The sequence below is a fragment of the Coturnix japonica genome, chromosome Z (genome assembly GCF_001577835.2).
Source record: "Coturnix japonica isolate 7356 chromosome Z, Coturnix japonica 2.1, whole genome shotgun sequence".
Lineage (NCBI taxonomy): Eukaryota > Metazoa > Chordata > Aves > Galliformes > Phasianidae > Coturnix > Coturnix japonica.
In genome coordinates this window covers 36,995,584-37,012,362 of record NC_029547.1, presented here as the reverse complement: position 1 = coordinate 37,012,362, position 16,779 = coordinate 36,995,584, and the positions used below count along the sequence as shown (strand labels likewise).

Below are 16,779 nucleotides of genomic sequence, written 5' to 3'. Positions count from 1 at the left end.
ACGGTGAAGGCTCCCACACACTCCCTTGAATGCCAGAACTCAAAAGACCCCAGTCTAGTCTGCGACCCAGTTAATATAGAGTCCAGGTCCCGTGACCTATCGTGTTGTTCTCTGGGAGATGTAGTCTTCTTCTGTAAGTTGCAGATTCAGTAAAATTATTCATACTTCATATGATGTTATGATGTGGAATACTGATAGCAAAATTACAAAATTATTAAACCATGACAATCTGTTATAAAATGCTATGTTTAATTTTTTTCCCCCTTACTTGTCTGTTTTTCACTAACAGTGAAGGCTAGAATTTCCAAAGTGACCTTAGTTAGCTGGGATCTTAACTCCAGGTTTTCTTTTCATCCACTTGTAGCCAGCTATCTTTATATTTCTGGATGCTTATCTTTCCCCTAAAGATGTTGTTTTTCTTTACCTACTTTCAATCTTAGCCAGCACCACTAATGGAAAATAATCCCAGTTTAGTTCTCTATAGGATATTATTCATATTGTTTTAATCCTTTTTTTTCCTCTGAGATTTTTTTCTATACTTCCACATTCATACCCCAAAAATTCACATGCAGGGCATTTGCATGCCTCATATGTAGTTTAGTTAGCCTTCTGTTTATACTTCGTGTTTTGTTGGTGAGAACAAAATGTATCAACCTCTGAGAAACTACAGCATAATGTTACAGATACAAGACATTTTTAAAACTAAATAAATTGTTTCTGCATACTCAGCACCTTCCCATTGTGATATTTTTTAGTTTTACAGTGGAGCTTTCAATTGTGGGATTATTAAAAACTCACATCTAAATTCTAGAGATTACACTTACAACTTCCAGCTTACTCTGAAAATACCTCTCATTTCTATGGAAACTACAACAGAGAATACAGTAGTGCTGTTCGATGCAGCAAATTCTCAGCTACAAAACACCTTTTTCAAAAGTCACTGCCATTAGCTGTACATTTTCACCAGCAATGAAAAGCCCTGCTTGCTGAACTCATAAAGATTCACACCAGCTGTGGTGGCCTGCTGTTGCCACTGCTGAAACACACCGCACTCCTTGTTATTCACATCCACTGCTTGGTTCTCCATAAACATTCAGCAAACACTGCTGAATGTCAATGGGTGCATTTTTTCTGCATGCAGGATTTCAGTCACACGCCTTTATACGAGAAGGTAAAGCAAACTACTGATAGAGAAACTGGTTGTATTTGCACATTTGCTTCCAGCTTGTACTTAACAGGCATTGCTGACTGAGGCCTCGGGTTCAGTAGTGCATCTAAGGCCTTCCGCTTGTCAGTGGGCATGTTTCAGATGAGGATATGTGCACCGGTTGTGTGCCAGATCTTTTGTGTAGCTAAGGACAATGCAGTGTTCTTACACACTTGGTATCTACTTTCCTGTTTGAGGTAAGACTGTGTCTTACTTGAGTACGGGCACAATTGTGTATGTAAAAAACAGTAAATGCTCTACTTTAAGACTCCAAAATGGGGCTGTAGCACAGGCTGCAGAAGGGCAGCCGGGATGGAGCACATGAACTGTGCTCCTTAATTGAGAGCACAGCGATGGATGTGTGTGGAATATACCCTGTGTTGCAGGTCACCATTCCATGTGTCTGCATACATTTGTAGAATCATTGAAGTTGGTAAAGACCTCTGAGATTGCCAACTCCAACATCAACCCATCAGCAGAATGCCCAATAACCACGTTCCTCTGTCTTAGTTTCAGATGGGACTGAGCTGTTTTCTTCAGAGCACCTGGTTCTAGGAGAAAAACAATGTTGGTGGCACACTGATACTTACAGTTGCTGCTGAGCAGTGTTGCACAAAGCCAAGGCCATTCCCAGCAAAGATCCCAAAGATATGGGAGGGAGCAGAATTAGGACAGCTGACTCAAACTGGACGAAGGTTACCCTGTACTGTGACCTCATGACTTCATGCAGAAGTAGTTTTGAAGGGCATGAACGTTCCATCACTGCTTTTGCTGCTATGAAGTCTTGCTAGGCATAGGTGGTGGTAATTGTTTGTGCAGCACTTCTTATATATGTTCATATGTATATAAATATACATACGTATATGTATGTATGTCCTCCTGGGCAGCCCGTTCCAACACCTCACCAGTCTTTCAGAAAATAAATATCCAGCTTGAACCTCCTCTGGTGCAACTTGAGTTAATTCCCTCTGCATCCTATTGCCATTACCTGGGAGAAAAGGCCAACCAGTGCTTTACTACACTCTCAGGGAGTTGTAGAGGGCCTGGCTGACTTATTCCACACACTTGCAGAGAGCTGTATAATTCATTTTGAATATTTGGAAACTTTTTTTTTTTTTTTTTTTTAATCAGAAAGAGCGGTCAGGGACTGGCACAGGCTGCCCAAAGAGGTGGGGGAGTCACTGCCCCAGGAGATGTTCAAGAAATGCACAGATGCACTGAAGGACGTGGTTAGCGGGCGTGGCGCTGATGAGTTGATGGCCGGAGCCCATGATATCAGAGGTCTCTTCCAGCCTTAGCAACTCTCTGTGCAGAGACGCCTGCCCCTGTTTTCGTCACACTGTATCTGCATTCCCTGGCCGTGGTTCCTGTGCACAGGGACGGTGCGGCCCCGCGGGCACGGCCGGGTCCCGCACGTCGCTTATCTCCGTGAACAAGGCGCGGAGCCGCCGCCCGACACGCACCCCACGTCCCCCCGCAGCCGGCCGCAGCGCAGCGCCGCCTGGAGCGGAGAGGGGTGCCGGACGGGCCGCCTGCCCATCATTCTCCGCTGCCCAATGAGGGCGGATGGCGGAAGCGCGTCAGGAGGGGCGGTGTCGCGGCGTGACGTCAGTGGTGCCCATGGCAGAGGGCAGAGGAAGGGGCAGAGGGGTGTGATGGCATCGTCGGTGGTGCGGGCCACGGTGCGCGCCGTCAGCAAGAGGAAGATCCAGGCGACCCGCGCCGCCCTCACCCTGGTCAGTGCCCCGGGCGGAGCGCGCTCGGCCCCCGTTTACCCTCCCCGACAGCGCTGTCGGTGTTGGGCCGGGCGGCGGGGCCTGTTCTCGCGGCGGGCGGCCTTGAGGTGACAACGGGCACGGAGGCGGCGGGCGGGGCGAGCGCCGCTGGGTGTCTGGGGGTGAAAGGCCGAGCGAAGGTCTGGGTGCGGGCAAGGGAGGGGGGACGCCGTCCGGGGGCCCGCGGGCAGCAGGCTGCGGAGCGGGGAACGGCCGTGCGAGGTGCGTGCGTACTTACAGACGAATGTAAATACGTCGTGTTCAGAAAGTGAAGAGCGGGCTGTGTGCACGGAGGGTGGCCAGAAACGAAAAGCTTGTCCAGGGGATTTAGGTGCCTGAACTGCTGGCGGTGGGGAGGCGACAGGAGCCCTGTTTGGCACGGACTGGGCTCTGCAGGCGTGAGGTGCTGCTGAGGTCAGGCAGCAGGTCTGCAGCAGGTGGGCTGGCAATGTGACAGGTGGCTGTGCCAAAGGTGGCCCTGCAAATGGGGAGCCAGAGCATAGTGTGAAGCATAACTGTACTGCACAACGTCAGAAAAGAACTGTGTATAATACAGTTCTGTTAAACACTTGTTGGTGCAAGTGCTTACAGCAAATAAACAAGAAGTAATGATTTGAAATGATATGTGTATTTTTGTTTTTCAGACCCCGTCAGCCGTCCAGAAGATAAAACAACTTCTTAAAGACCAGCCAGAGCATGTAGGTTTACCAGGGCTGTCGTGCTGTGCAGCTGACAGTCACAAAACACTTCTGGCTTACCTGGAAATCTGAAGTAAATGCCCAGCAGTTCAGAGATGTTGGGGGCTTTTTTAGAGGACAATGTTTTTTAAGCATAGTTTGGCTATGGAATGAAATGGCAGGAGGTGGCTTGCTGTAATGTTGTGGCACTGTACAGTTACTTTTGAGATGAAAAAATATGAAAAGAAGTTGAGCTTGGAACTATTCTTATATTTTAATGAAGTCTTCTCATATAGTGTAGTGGTGACTTAAAAGAAGACTTCAACTGTTGCTTTAAGACATTAATAATTAGTTTTTATACAGATTGTTGTGAGATGTTACTGTCATGCCAGATTATTATCTATTAGAAAACACACAGTACTTTAGAAACTTGATGAAAAGTTCATTTTTGTAAGTTACCAGCATTTCATCTAAAAACTGAGCTTTTCAGAGGAAAGCACAGTCTTGCTTTCTAACCACTATAAAAACAAACACTGCTTTTATTTTGCCTTACAGCAAGTAGTATTTCAAGAGAAATATTCTCTCTTAACTTCAGTACAATGCCCATTGTTTCTTCTTCTTCCTGTACATCTGCAAATAACTGGGCTTTTTGTTCGAAACACAAATGATGGTAAGGAAGCCCAAAGCCTGCAGCTCAGCTGATCAGTCATCCTTGCGTTATCAAAGATGTACCTGTTTTCCAGCATGCTGCATTGTATCTAGTGTTTCCGGTCCAGAGGTGCTTAGTCTGAGCAGATCACACACAGTTTGAGGTCCCACTTGATGGCATTTGATAGTGTTTTGGTAGATTTTTATTGTAACGCTGATTACACAGGTATACAGCATACTTCTGTTTAGTTATGAAATAGTGGTTTGCTGGAAATGGAAGAGTTATTTTTGAAAGATTACTGTACACAGATGTCTTTCTGATTCTGTACCACTTTTTCTTAGCTCCTCACTTACATGGCTGTGTTTTTTTCTGTCGAACATAGAAGATCATTGAGAGAAGCTGTGAATGATTACAAACATACTGACTTGGTTGGGTTTAACATGGATTAAAATAGTAAGCAACTAGTTATATTTGATGTGAGGCTGGTCTTAAGTTTTAATGGCAAAAGGCAATAGGAGTAATGAAGAAACCAAAGTAAATTCTTTCAGAACTTCGAAGTAGTTTTCTGATGGTCATTAGAGACAGAGCGTAAAAATATAGCAACTGCCCTTGGCCTGCCCTCACAGCTTCATAATTAATCGTAATAATCTTAAAATAGTGCCTGATTAGCATCTGAATGTTTATATTGAAGTCACAATGTTTTGAAATGTTACTGTCTTTATGAGACAGAAGTACCAGTAGTTTATTATCACTTCAAAACTTCTTTTTAAGAATATACAAGAGCTAGGTGCAAAGAAGCAAATGTCTGATGCTTACCATTACCTTGATAACAAATTTTGTAAAAGGGAAAAAAAATTCACTGAACTAGTTCTCTTCTGTTCTAGGACTGGCTTTGGGATAGTGAAGAATAAATGTCATCATTTTGTTATTCCACATATTTTTATAACTTGGTGTTGAAGAACAGGTTTAAAAAGAAAAGTCATGTATGTTTGTGGTTTTTTTTTCAGGTAGGTGTAAAAGTAGGTGTTCGTACGAGGGGATGCAATGGACTTTCTTATACATTAGAATATACAAAGTCTAAAGGAGACTCTGATGAAGAAGTAGTTCAAGATGGTGAGTTTCTGCTGCAGTAGAGCAATCTTGTGTGGTTAGAAACGTGGCTTAGAAATTGTTTGAGTACTAAATTATAGGAAGAGGTTCTAGCTTTCTGATGTTGGAGTTACTGTTGCATTGCAGCTTTGCAATCTGTGGTTCAGAGGTGGCACAGAATAAGTAGTGTAGCCAATTTTTCATGTTTTTTGGGGGTGGTTAATCTTAGCTATTTAGAGAAAAAAACAGAAAAATGCATATAGAAAGGGATACTTGATCAGCATACCTAAAACTAGAGCTTTCAAAACTACAATCCTTATTTTGCTAAGTCTTCCCTGACTTGTCTTCTGCTTTACTGATCTATAATTTGTTTTTAACCCGTTCATGCTTTTGATCTTCAAATTGTTCTGTAACAACCATTTCTTCAATTTTAATTAAGCCTTAGTTGAAAATTGTGTTTATTCACTGATGTTTAAGCATGCTGCCTGATAATTTTGTTGAACACCGTATAACAGATGGGTTGGCAAAATATTGATAGTTCCATAGCTTTTTCTGCTTACAGAAGAATTTCTTTGTGGTCCTTCTGTGAAATAGGGATTTTCATAGAATCAATATAACGTTTGTTATCAAGAAGTTTCTAAAATATTCTTTTATTTGTTTGTTTTTTTGTTTTTCTTTGTTTAAGAATTACTGACTTCTCTTGTAAATAAAAGATTTACATTCAGAAAAACTAACCTGGTAAAAAAGTAAGAGATGTGAATAAGAATGGGTGTAGGGGGCTAGATTATTTCCTTATAAGTAGTATGCTGCTAAGCAGAGCCCATCTTCCAGCCGTGTTGTAAATATCTGTGACCAACTAATACATTTCATTCTCTTACACAAATAATTAGTTGGGACAACAAATGACTAAATTGAACTGGAGCACGTGAGATTGGGACTACCATGTAATTTTGCAAGTGCCTCTTGATTTCAGTTGCTTCAGGAGTTACCTCTGCTTGACTCAGAGCTGCTCTGGCTTTATAGAGCTGAAAAGATTTCTGGTTTGGATCTTAAGGAAGATAAAAGTAGTTTCTATTTCCCTCAGTCAGGGATAAAGAGATACTTTAAACTCTAAAGACAGCCAGCATTTCAGATGTCTCTGCTTTCTGTTTTGTTTGGCTGCTTCTAGACAGATTTCCACTAAAGGCTTTGACTTTTAAATAGCTCTGTACACATCAAGCTGGTGGCTTTGGATGTGAGCCCAAATTTTCTGGCTTTTAGGTAGCAAAAGATCCCTGACAGCTTCAGGGATCAGGTCTGTAAAAGTTTGTGTTAGGTTTAGCCTTCTGTGTCAGTTGCTATCTAAATTTGCCCTGAAAATCTGTTTGGGGTAAATTCAACATAGTTGCCTGCAGACTTGTATTGTTACAGCAATGTGTTTTATCTCAATTTTGAATGTAATAGAACAGCTTACTGACAGTCGCTTATTTAACTTAACCAGTTCTTGCTGCAGTTCGCTGATGTTATTTCTGTTATCACCTACCCTATAAACAGCTAAGGCAATCTACTCACAGCTTTGCATCAAGATTTCACCTTGCATGCCTTGGAAAAGGTATCTCTTTCTGGTTCATAAGATGAACTACTGCTAAGACTGTTATACAGATTTTAGATTAGGATAAAAAATGCAATAGAAGTGTCACAGGGTGAGGAAAAAGTTCTGTTGATAGTCTTCAAATCTTGCTTCTACTTTATTTTTTTAATCAGTGTTGAAACTGAAAATTTACCATTTCCCTTTTATTTGAAATACAAATCAAAGTAAACGGTGAATGATTTTTCTCTATGTAAATCTGTTTTTCTTTGTTGTCATTAAGGGGTTAGAGTGTTTATTGAGAAGAAAGCGCAGCTGACTCTTCTAGGAACTGAAATGGACTATGTAGAAGATAAATTGTCCAGTGAATTTGTCTTCAATAATCCAAACATTAAAGGAACGTGTGGCTGTGGAGAAAGCTTTAACATTTGAAATCTCAGGACTACTTCTTTGACTTTAAACATCACAAGACACTTGCTATTTGGCTTTCCGGAAGGAGATAAATTTTCTTCAGGTTCTAGGGTGTGTAGAGTCTGGGCACCACTAAGGAAAATAAAGTTAAATCATGCTGAATATGTGAATTGTGTGTTAAATTGCAGCACTGATGCAGTTATCCTGTAACTTTTGATGAGTTGGAATCCAAAAGGTAAGAACAGGAAGTGCTATCATCATGTCGCTGTACTTCTACATATCAAGGAAATAAAACTCTGCTATTCTTTTCCTTTGCAATTTTCTTTGTCCACTCATTCCCTATCCAAAACTGATGCAATTTGAGAAAGTATATTGCCAGTATGTTCTGGTTTCAATTATGAGAGGGGAAAAAAAAAATAAGTCATCACTTAGACGTGTTTTATGTACACAGACATATGGTCTTCATCTTCAGAGTTCACTGATTATGTAAATGCTTACTTTCCTTTCCTAGATTTCTGATACTTTCATGTTTTCATGAATCTGGTAGCCTACTTTCCTCTAAATCCAGAGAAGTCCAAAAAGGAGTTTGTATACTGAAGCAGTGTTAGGCTGCTAAAGCACTGCTTGTAGAAATAGTAAAAAATGTGCTAACTAAATATTAATCCTGTTCCTTGCATTGTTGATGGCACAGCCTATGCTGTACTTAGTGATTTTTCAAAAACATAAAATATATTCAGGTACTGGAGTGCTAATTAGGATACAGCCCACGTTCCTCACATTTCTGTTGTTTATCTTTCGTGACTTAAATTGCAAAGGTGTTAAAAGTTCTCCAGATTTTGATTCTGTGTTCACAGGATGTGTCTGTATTCTCATTATGCTATCTGCCTACCAAAGCCATAAGTTGCTTTTTCTGGGAGATAAACCTTTAACTTTTTTAACCATGTGTGCTACTCCTTCTGATAGAATTCTAAACTCTGCTTAGTAACTAGCGCTAGCATCTTTCATTTTAAAAGCTTATGGTAACTTATGTGTAACGGCTAATTGAAGGTTAATTTAGTAACAGGAATCCATTTATCATTTAAAAAAATAAAAAAGCTCTTATTGAGTAATTCTTTTAAAAATATTTCTGTCAGTAATTAAAGAAACTGATAGTTCCTAATCAGATTATTCCGTTTCTGAAGCAGTGTTTTTCTAGGGGATGCTATTCCACTGGAAATCAGGCAGTCTTGAGGACTTCCCAAAGCTGATAGGAGAAAAGTACAGTTCCATCCTTTTATCTTTAATTTCCCTGTTTGCCTAAAGAGGAGACTGTGCAGCTAAACTCCTTTTTGTAGACAAGACAGTAACTTCTTAGGGTTAGTTTCCCAGGTTAACACTTAGTCAAAAGAGTGGAAATAGAAAGTAGAGGATTCTGGGGGCTGGGCTCTTAGCAGCATGAACAGCTTGGCAACAGTAACATGCTACAGATGTAAGATTGCAGCCAGTTAGATCTGGCTTGAGAAAATATGTAGAGGCAAGAAGAAAAATGAAAAATTTAAACCATTTTTGGTATGTACTGCATAGGAATTGAAGGCCGGGATTTCCAGAGCTGTTGATTAATATTAAATGCTTAAATTTTAGTTATACACTATGTCACCTTTTGATGTAAAAACACTTCTTTCTTTAGTAGGCAAGTACTATACACAGTTACTTTATCTTATACAATAATTCAGGAGTAACTGGTATAACACTGGTTAGGTGAATTTATAGTGCCGTAAACCCTTTTGTCTTGCCAAACAAAAATCCAGTTAATGTGATAGTATGCCTAAAACTACAAGCTAATGGCATTTCTTCAGACTGCGTTGCTGTGCTCCTTGTTAGCAGATAAAACTATGAATGTAGTAGCACTGGTTTTTGCTAAGAGTGCTTTGATTTTACTCATTTTGCTTATTTCAGTGTGCATTTGGTTTTGGGGATGTTTTTGGACCTGTGCACATGCATTAATCTTTTTCATGTGTTTTGTGTATGCCTTGAATGGAAGTTTGCATTTTCATACTCTTTAAATACTCTTTTCAAACGTGTTAATTTACTGACACATAACGCACAGTCTGTTAAAGCTTCTGCTTAAGTGCTGTTTACTGTTCTATAGGCACATGGTTTTGTCAGTTGATACAATTTTGTGCAATACTGTATGTAGAGATCTGAATTATAATAATAAATATTACCTGTTGGTAAATGTGAAAGATTCCAATTTTGAAATGATTCTGTTTACAATTATAAATATGGGGCAGAGGGCATGGCGGAGAATTGGGCTTATATGTCTGGGTTAAGAAATAAATACAATGTTAATGTTACCTGAATTAATAACTCTAAAAATATTAAATTCTGAGAAAGTGGTGGAAATTGTTGATACTGGGGAGAAAGAATGAAACCTTTCTTAGAACCGGGAGGCTGGAAATGCTGCAACTGTCCTGATAGAGTTATTACAGAATTTGGGGATGGGGTGAAGTAAAACCCTAAAACAAACCAACAGAAATCCTTGTGCACCAACAAGTTGTTCATGATCCACTCCTTTTTGTAGCTCTCTTTGGATGTCTCAGGAAGGAGGACAGCTTGTTCAGGAGAACCTTAAACAGCTCAGTATACAAGTCATTCTTGCAACAGATGACAACACAAAATGAATTCAAGCTAAAAAACGTAAGACAGGTGATAGAACTGTAAAATCTGATGTAAAAAAATACTGTGTGTGTTGAATCGTATCTGCTGGGCTGATTATGTTGTTTATCACTGTAATTATTATATTATTATTTCCTAACTATACCACTTTGGTGCTAGCACTATTTTTTTGTTGTTACTAAGCAGGTAATTCTTTTGTGATGCTGCAATTTGGCAGTCTCTTTTGACAGGAATCTGTAGTCTTTTCATGTGGCAAAGTATGTATTTATGTATCTGTCCCAGAAAAGCTCTGAAAAATTACTTGAAAAACTACTTTTCAGCATGACTAGCTTTTTATCTGTAAACATGCAGAGGTTACAGATAAAGCTGTAAAGCCAAACAGTGCGAACTTTGGCCTTTTCATTTTCTGGTTCTTTTAAGATATGTGAGGAATGCTGCTTCATGAAGGTGAGTTAAAATGCAAGAACTTAGCAAAGCTCAGCATGCACTTGGGTTTGAGTGGCATTAATTTTAATCCTGTTTTTAGCAGGAGCTGGAATTTCCTTAAAGATGCACTAAGGGAAGTTTATTTGCTGAACTGAAGCAAGCTCTTTGCCATCATCACTTGCTGTCCCTTTCAGTGTGTAAATTATTTAACCTGTGTGTACCTTCACTGGTACAATGTGTGTTCCTAGATCAGATCTAGGAACGTGTAGTGGAATTCCAGGGTCACAGCCTGAACCAGTGGGTGAGCTACGTAAGTGCCTGGAGTGGCAGGGGGTTCTAGAGGTACCCTACTTCCTTACAATCTGAGTCTGCGGTGCTTCCCCATTTCCACCCGCCCTTCTCTCCTGCGGCGACTGTACGAACGGGGGAGGGTCACTCGTCCCTTTCTCCAAACTGTTACCGGGGGGATGGGATGGGGAGGGGGTGAGTTAATTCCTTTTGTTATCTTTTCCTATAGCGCCTATTTCTCAAATAAAGGAGCTCTCATTGCTATTATTTTCCCTACAGAACACTGGCTACAGTGTCCTAGCCCCTGCTGCTTTCCGTAATCTTATAGCCCCACTTCATGGGAACGGATAATTATTGCCATAGGGGGGCAGTATGTTCACTGCAGCTACCGTTCATTCAAAATGAGAATTGCCCTGCCTGGTTCCCATGTTCTCTTTCCTTTTGTGTTTCACAGGGTACTTTTTGCTGATATTGATGGAAATGTTTGTTGTGTTGCTCACCCTTATTTACCGTTCTGTTCTGTTCTTCCTGTCTGTTTCTGAAGGATAGTAGTGTGCTAGTGTACTCCATTAGTGTTATATCTACCTACAAGTTACTGTGGATGTATTCGTCATCTACACCTTACTTATCTGGATTTTAGCTATTGCACAGTGATTTTATTTCATATGGTTTGAATGGAAAGCTCCTTATCTTACTGAAGCTAAATCTAAACAGCAAGAATAAGTTCCCCTGGCTAATGAAGTGAGAGAGCCGCAAAAAAAAAAAAAAAAAAAACCAAAAAAACCCCAAAAAACCAAAAAAACACTGAAATAACCTAAACAGCAGAATTCATTACACAGAGATTTCCAGTGTTTTAATCTTTAATTTGTTCATAATGAGTCATCCCTGTAGACCTTTAATTCCTAATCACAGTATTCTGAACCAATACTAAATTGTTGTATGGAGTAGCAAACTGTTTAAATTAGAGTGCTTTACTGTTAATTGTACTCATTATTTTTCATTGTGCTCATTTCATATTAAAAGCTTAAATGCAAGCAAGTATTCAAATAAGGAGAAAAGGCCATGTGCTAACAGACTTAATGTTGTAGGATCTTAAGAAGCACACAAGCAGTAGGGAATGGGAAATAAGCTCCTTCTTGTTGTCCTTTTTCACAATAAATTAGTGCAGTGTGATCCTCCAAATTAGAGCTGGTTGAAATATGTTGTCAAAGTTTGTTTTCCAGTGAATAGCTAATGAATAATACCCCCTCACCAAATAAATAATAATAATAACAAATGGTCATTTCTAGCAGAGTTTGCTGAAGTGCTTTTAGGAATTACTGGTATGCTTGTGTCCTCTGTTTGAGGCTGCTACACCTACAGCAAATTTGTAAGCATGTGACTCTAACCGGTGAGGCTGAGTTTGTGTTAACACACTGCATTTTGCCTATCAGTACTTCAAGGGAAGAACCTGTGTTCCCTTGCTGGAATATGGGAAATCCACAATACAATAATAAGCAGAGATGAAGTGGTAGCCAAAGATAATCTGCTCATGTTGTAGGGAGCCTGACATGCCTGCTACAAAGTGAGCTGCCTTCTACCACTTCAGAGTGTTTGTGCAATCCTTAAAGCTAAAGCCTGTCTCACATTTAACAAGATCTTTGCCATCCTCATCATGGACATGGTCTGGAAATGTGAAGCAGTATGTAAAGTCTCAAAACAACTGTCACAAACTCCAAGTTTTGACCATTTTCAAGGAAAACTGTTCATATTAAGTCTGTACGTGTGCCTTCCTTTGTCTTAATGAAATTTGTGCTGCCTGGGATGTCATAAAACTGGCTAGAACAGACTTGTGCTATTACTAGGCCTGTATGTCTTAATTAGGAGGCTTTGCATGTAGCACTTCTGAAAACATTACTCTTGGTTTATTATTACATTGAAAAATCTTCCCTGGAAAACAGCAGTCTAATGGGAAGCTGTCTGAGCTGTGCTTTGTACAGAGGAAGTTCTGTGGAACTGCCAAGGTGGTGTCTTTGTTTTTGCTCAGCTCAGCTTCAACCCAGCTGAAGAATCTTGCCTGTGGTCAGTCACCTGCTGCAGAATGAAAGTCTACAACTCACCACTGTGCTCCTAGTTCCCCACAGTGGAATCATGTGGATCTGGTTAAACAAACTTAGCTTGCAAGTATATGGTCAGAGATGCTGGCTTACCATCTGCTTGTAAATCTGGTTTGCTGGACAGAACAGAGTGATTGACTTTACAGGATACAAAGATGGTTCTAGTTGGGCAAAACAACAAAAACTGGACCTGGATTACAAATTATGTATAAAGAAAGGAGATGTAGGGGTGTAAGATACCTACTGGATGGGATGGCTGTCTGAGAAAAACGTAAACCTTCAGTACCTCAGCCAGCGAGGAGAGGACGAGAGGCTCACTAGCACTGGGGTACAGCAATAAAAGGGCTGTGTCCCCTAGAACTTTGAGAGATCCATGGGGTAATGCCTCCGTAGTCTCCCCCTTGACTCAAGTAAAGCAAGCACTAGAGCCGGCTGGAGGTGCTCTCAGTGGTAACGCCGGCAGGCCGCAGCGGGAGAGGCGGGCAGCTGTTCCACTCGGCGCCGCGCTCCCGCCTTTCCGAGCGCTGGGATGGCGGCGGTTGGCGTAGGGGGTGGGTCGGTCGGCTGGCGGGCCTATACTGTCGCAACATGGGCAGCCGGGGAGCGGGGGTGTTGTCTGTGGTAGGAAAGGGAAAGCAAGGGAAAAAGAATGAAGCCAGCGAAGGAAAGAAAATATAGTGTTTTGGGCAGATTTAGTGTGGGAGTTCCTTGGACTGGAAATCATCTTGAAAAGACAGAGATGCTGCCCTATGTGAGGTTTTAAACTGACAGGCAGAGTACTGTTGTGCATGACGCAGGAGCATCATTGTTACTTCACAGGCTGCTGGGAAGTGAGGGGCTGACTTTTGGGTGTTTTTATTTTCCTGCCAGTATTTTTCCCACTTTCACATCTTATAATTTCTAATTAAAATTGCTTTATTTTCTCAGCAAAGTGAAGGCAAGTGGATCAGACTGAGAATGGTATGCTGCCAGAAGATACAGATCAGAAGCAGTCATTCTCTGTGGGCTGGAAAGTGAGAACTGTAGCAGTGTAAAAGCCATTTGTAGGCTTTCTGTGCTCACCTCCTTTATCATCAGAGTTGTTTCGCTATGCTTTTTCCCCACTTGTTGATGTTTTATTTCTTTGTTTTCCCCCAGAGAATTGCCTGGGTACCTCTACAGTACCAAATTATTATTGTTATATTATTATACCAAAGTGATCTTCGCTCTATGCAGCGGACCTGGCAGAATGAGAAGATATGCTAGGCCATAATGGAATGATGCTTTGCAAGAAAATACAGATTTTTTTTTTATTTTTTTTTTTAAGCATCACAAATACATTTGTGCTGAATTTTTGTAGCTAAAAGAAAAAAACAACAAAAAAAGAAGTACCAGAATCTACAGGAGTTGAACAGTGGTCAGTATTTTGCGTATGAGTGCTGTTTTAATTACTGTCGTTTGTTCCCATTCTTGAAAATAAAGAGGTATTTGTTCATGATTCATTTCATAAATCAAAAAGATGAATTTGTTTGTTTCTCATTTGTCCTGTACACATCAGTGCATTTGATGGGAATACTGGTAAAGGCCAGGTGTCTTAATCTGCTTTGTCATTTACATTACATGCGCTTCAGTACATGTTTATCTTAATAGAAGCAGCTCTCTTGCTTTTTTCTGTAAATTTTGGGTGCTATTTGAATAAAACAGAAAGCCATTGCAATCCCAGCAATAGGCATTTTGCCTCAAGTAATTTTTATTTTTATTCTAATTGATGCTACTGACTTTTCTGCAGAAATTATTAGTCTCTCTGAGTTTTCAGTAAAAGAGGATGACTCAAGAATGACTCAGTGCATAGTATTTGGATTCAGTGGCCGTTAGTATATGACATCAAACAAACAGCACATCTTTTTCATTATTTGATACATCATCTTTGCAACTTTGCAACTGACTGGCTTTAGGTACAGGACATTAGTTGAGGGATGCAAAATGTTGCAGATTCCCTAGGCTCATTTTCTTACTTACTAAGCTCGTTTACTTACTATTAGTGATCTGTTAGCCTATGTAGCAGAACTTACTGTTCCAGTCAAAGCCAGTTTTGGACAAGTCTATTTATCAAGGCATGGAGTGAAATAAATATGAGAATTTTTCATGTTGTCCTCTACAGCCCATTTCAAACAGTAGAAAAGAAACTTCTATGCATATTTATGCAAATCAGTTCAAGGGATCTGTCAGCATTGTGAAGTGCTGGGAACGCCATTTGTTGTATCACACATGGTCATCTTGCTTTTATCTTCATCTGTAGTCACTCGCTGAATATATCGTTTATGAAAAAAAAAGGGAATAGACTCTTGAGCGGGGCATGTTGTGATAGGACAAGGGAAAGTGGTTTCAGACTGATAGTAGAAATATAGAATGGATATAAAGAAAAAGTTTTTTATATTATAGCTGATAAGGCACTGGAACAGGTTGTTCAGAGAGGTGGTGGATGCCCTGCTGGAGACATTCAAGGCCAGCCTGGATCAGGCTCTGAGCAGCCTGACCTAGCTGTAGGTGTCTCTGTTCAGTGCAAGGGAGTTGGACTAGGTGGCCTTTAAAGGTCCCTTTCAACTCAGATGATCCTATAATTCTATAAATAATTTTTATTGTATGCTTATGTTGTAAGATTTTTATGAGAATGTTGATCTGTATTGTATGAAGATCACCAGCTACCAAACTATGACTCATATCAAAACTTATAGCCTTTCAAAATAGAATAGTATTAATAAAATACAATTTCTTGTTATAGTTCTGAGCATTTTCATTATTGTGGAAGGTTTCCCTCTTCTTTTCCCCCTTTTTTTTCTTTTCAAGTGTCAGAGTTGTTATCTTTCACAAATGTCAAAAGTGAGCGGAAGTGTTACCTTTCACTTCTGAAGCAAACACACAGCTTTTTCTTCCATACAATACAGTCAGCAGTAAGATCTAATGGCTGGGATGCTGCAGCATGTAGCAAATGCAGCTTTCTTTGTAAGAAGTCTATTAGTAGTAGTAGTTTGCAAATAGGTATTGCAAAGGAAAATGCTGAGTTGTTAAGAATAGGAATCAGAATTGTAGATAGCTCCATACCTGAAGATGTCAAACAACTGTCTAAATCAAAGCCAAAAGTATCTGTTTTTGGAGGACACAAAAAATGCTATGCAAGTGATTTGCTGCAAAAACATATTCTCCCTTATGTGTTTTTGATAAAAAATTGCCTTCCAATGCCACTTTCTTTGATCCAAGACAAATGTTTCAGTGGAGAGATATTAAGCAAAATACAGTATTTAATGACAGAAAAACGGATCATGCCAACATCAGAGACTCCTGTTACCAAATTACATGCTTCTGAAGGTACGTACTCTGTAATGATATGTGGCTCAGAATTGCTCAAATGGGAATAGCTGAGAACTATGGAAGAAAAAAAAATGAAAGAGGAAAATAATTGAGACTGAATTTCAAGGTATGGCTCCTAAATGTAAAACTTCAGGTATTATACTCTGAAGTAATTTCCAAATAATAGAAGCATGAATATCTGGGACATGGCGAAAATGTTTGCCAAAGTAAAAGCTAGCACTCTGCTACCTTAATTTACACCAAACATCCAGGAGAGCATGGAATAAATACCAGAACATTATACAAAAAGATGCACATTTGATAATGTTAGTATTTGGTCCTCAGGCACAGAAGTGGTTAATTTTTACAGGCTTTTTAGTTGTTCTTGATGTTGAATTGAATTCAGTGGGAATTCTGGCATGAGTTTTGGTGGAAGTTGAGTTCATGGAAACTGTTTTCTCCTCATTTAAACAAAGCAGAGGATTTTTCTAAGTAACAGCTTCAATAGCTCTTGAATTACTTTTTTTTTTTTTTTTTAATAATATATAATTTTTTAACCCTACATCTGCTCTGAAGTAACAAGCTTTTTATGGGTCATGGCTTGCATACATA

The 16,779-nt window shown here is 39.9% G+C and overlaps 1 protein-coding gene across 1 annotated transcript; it reads left to right on the top strand.

Moving 5' to 3' along the window:
* Positions 1–2,773: 2,773 nt before the first annotated feature.
* On the top strand, positions 2,774–9,600 carry ISCA1 (iron-sulfur cluster assembly 1). The gene is made up of 4 exons (XM_015849308.2): positions 2,774–2,943; positions 3,627–3,680; positions 5,316–5,421; positions 7,248–9,600. The coding sequence occupies exons 1-4, from the start codon at positions 2,863–2,865 to the stop codon at positions 7,394–7,396; spliced, it is 390 nt and encodes a 129-aa protein (XP_015704794.1). The 5' UTR covers positions 2,774–2,862; the 3' UTR covers positions 7,397–9,600.
* The last annotated feature ends 7,179 nt before the right edge of the window (positions 9,601–16,779 follow it).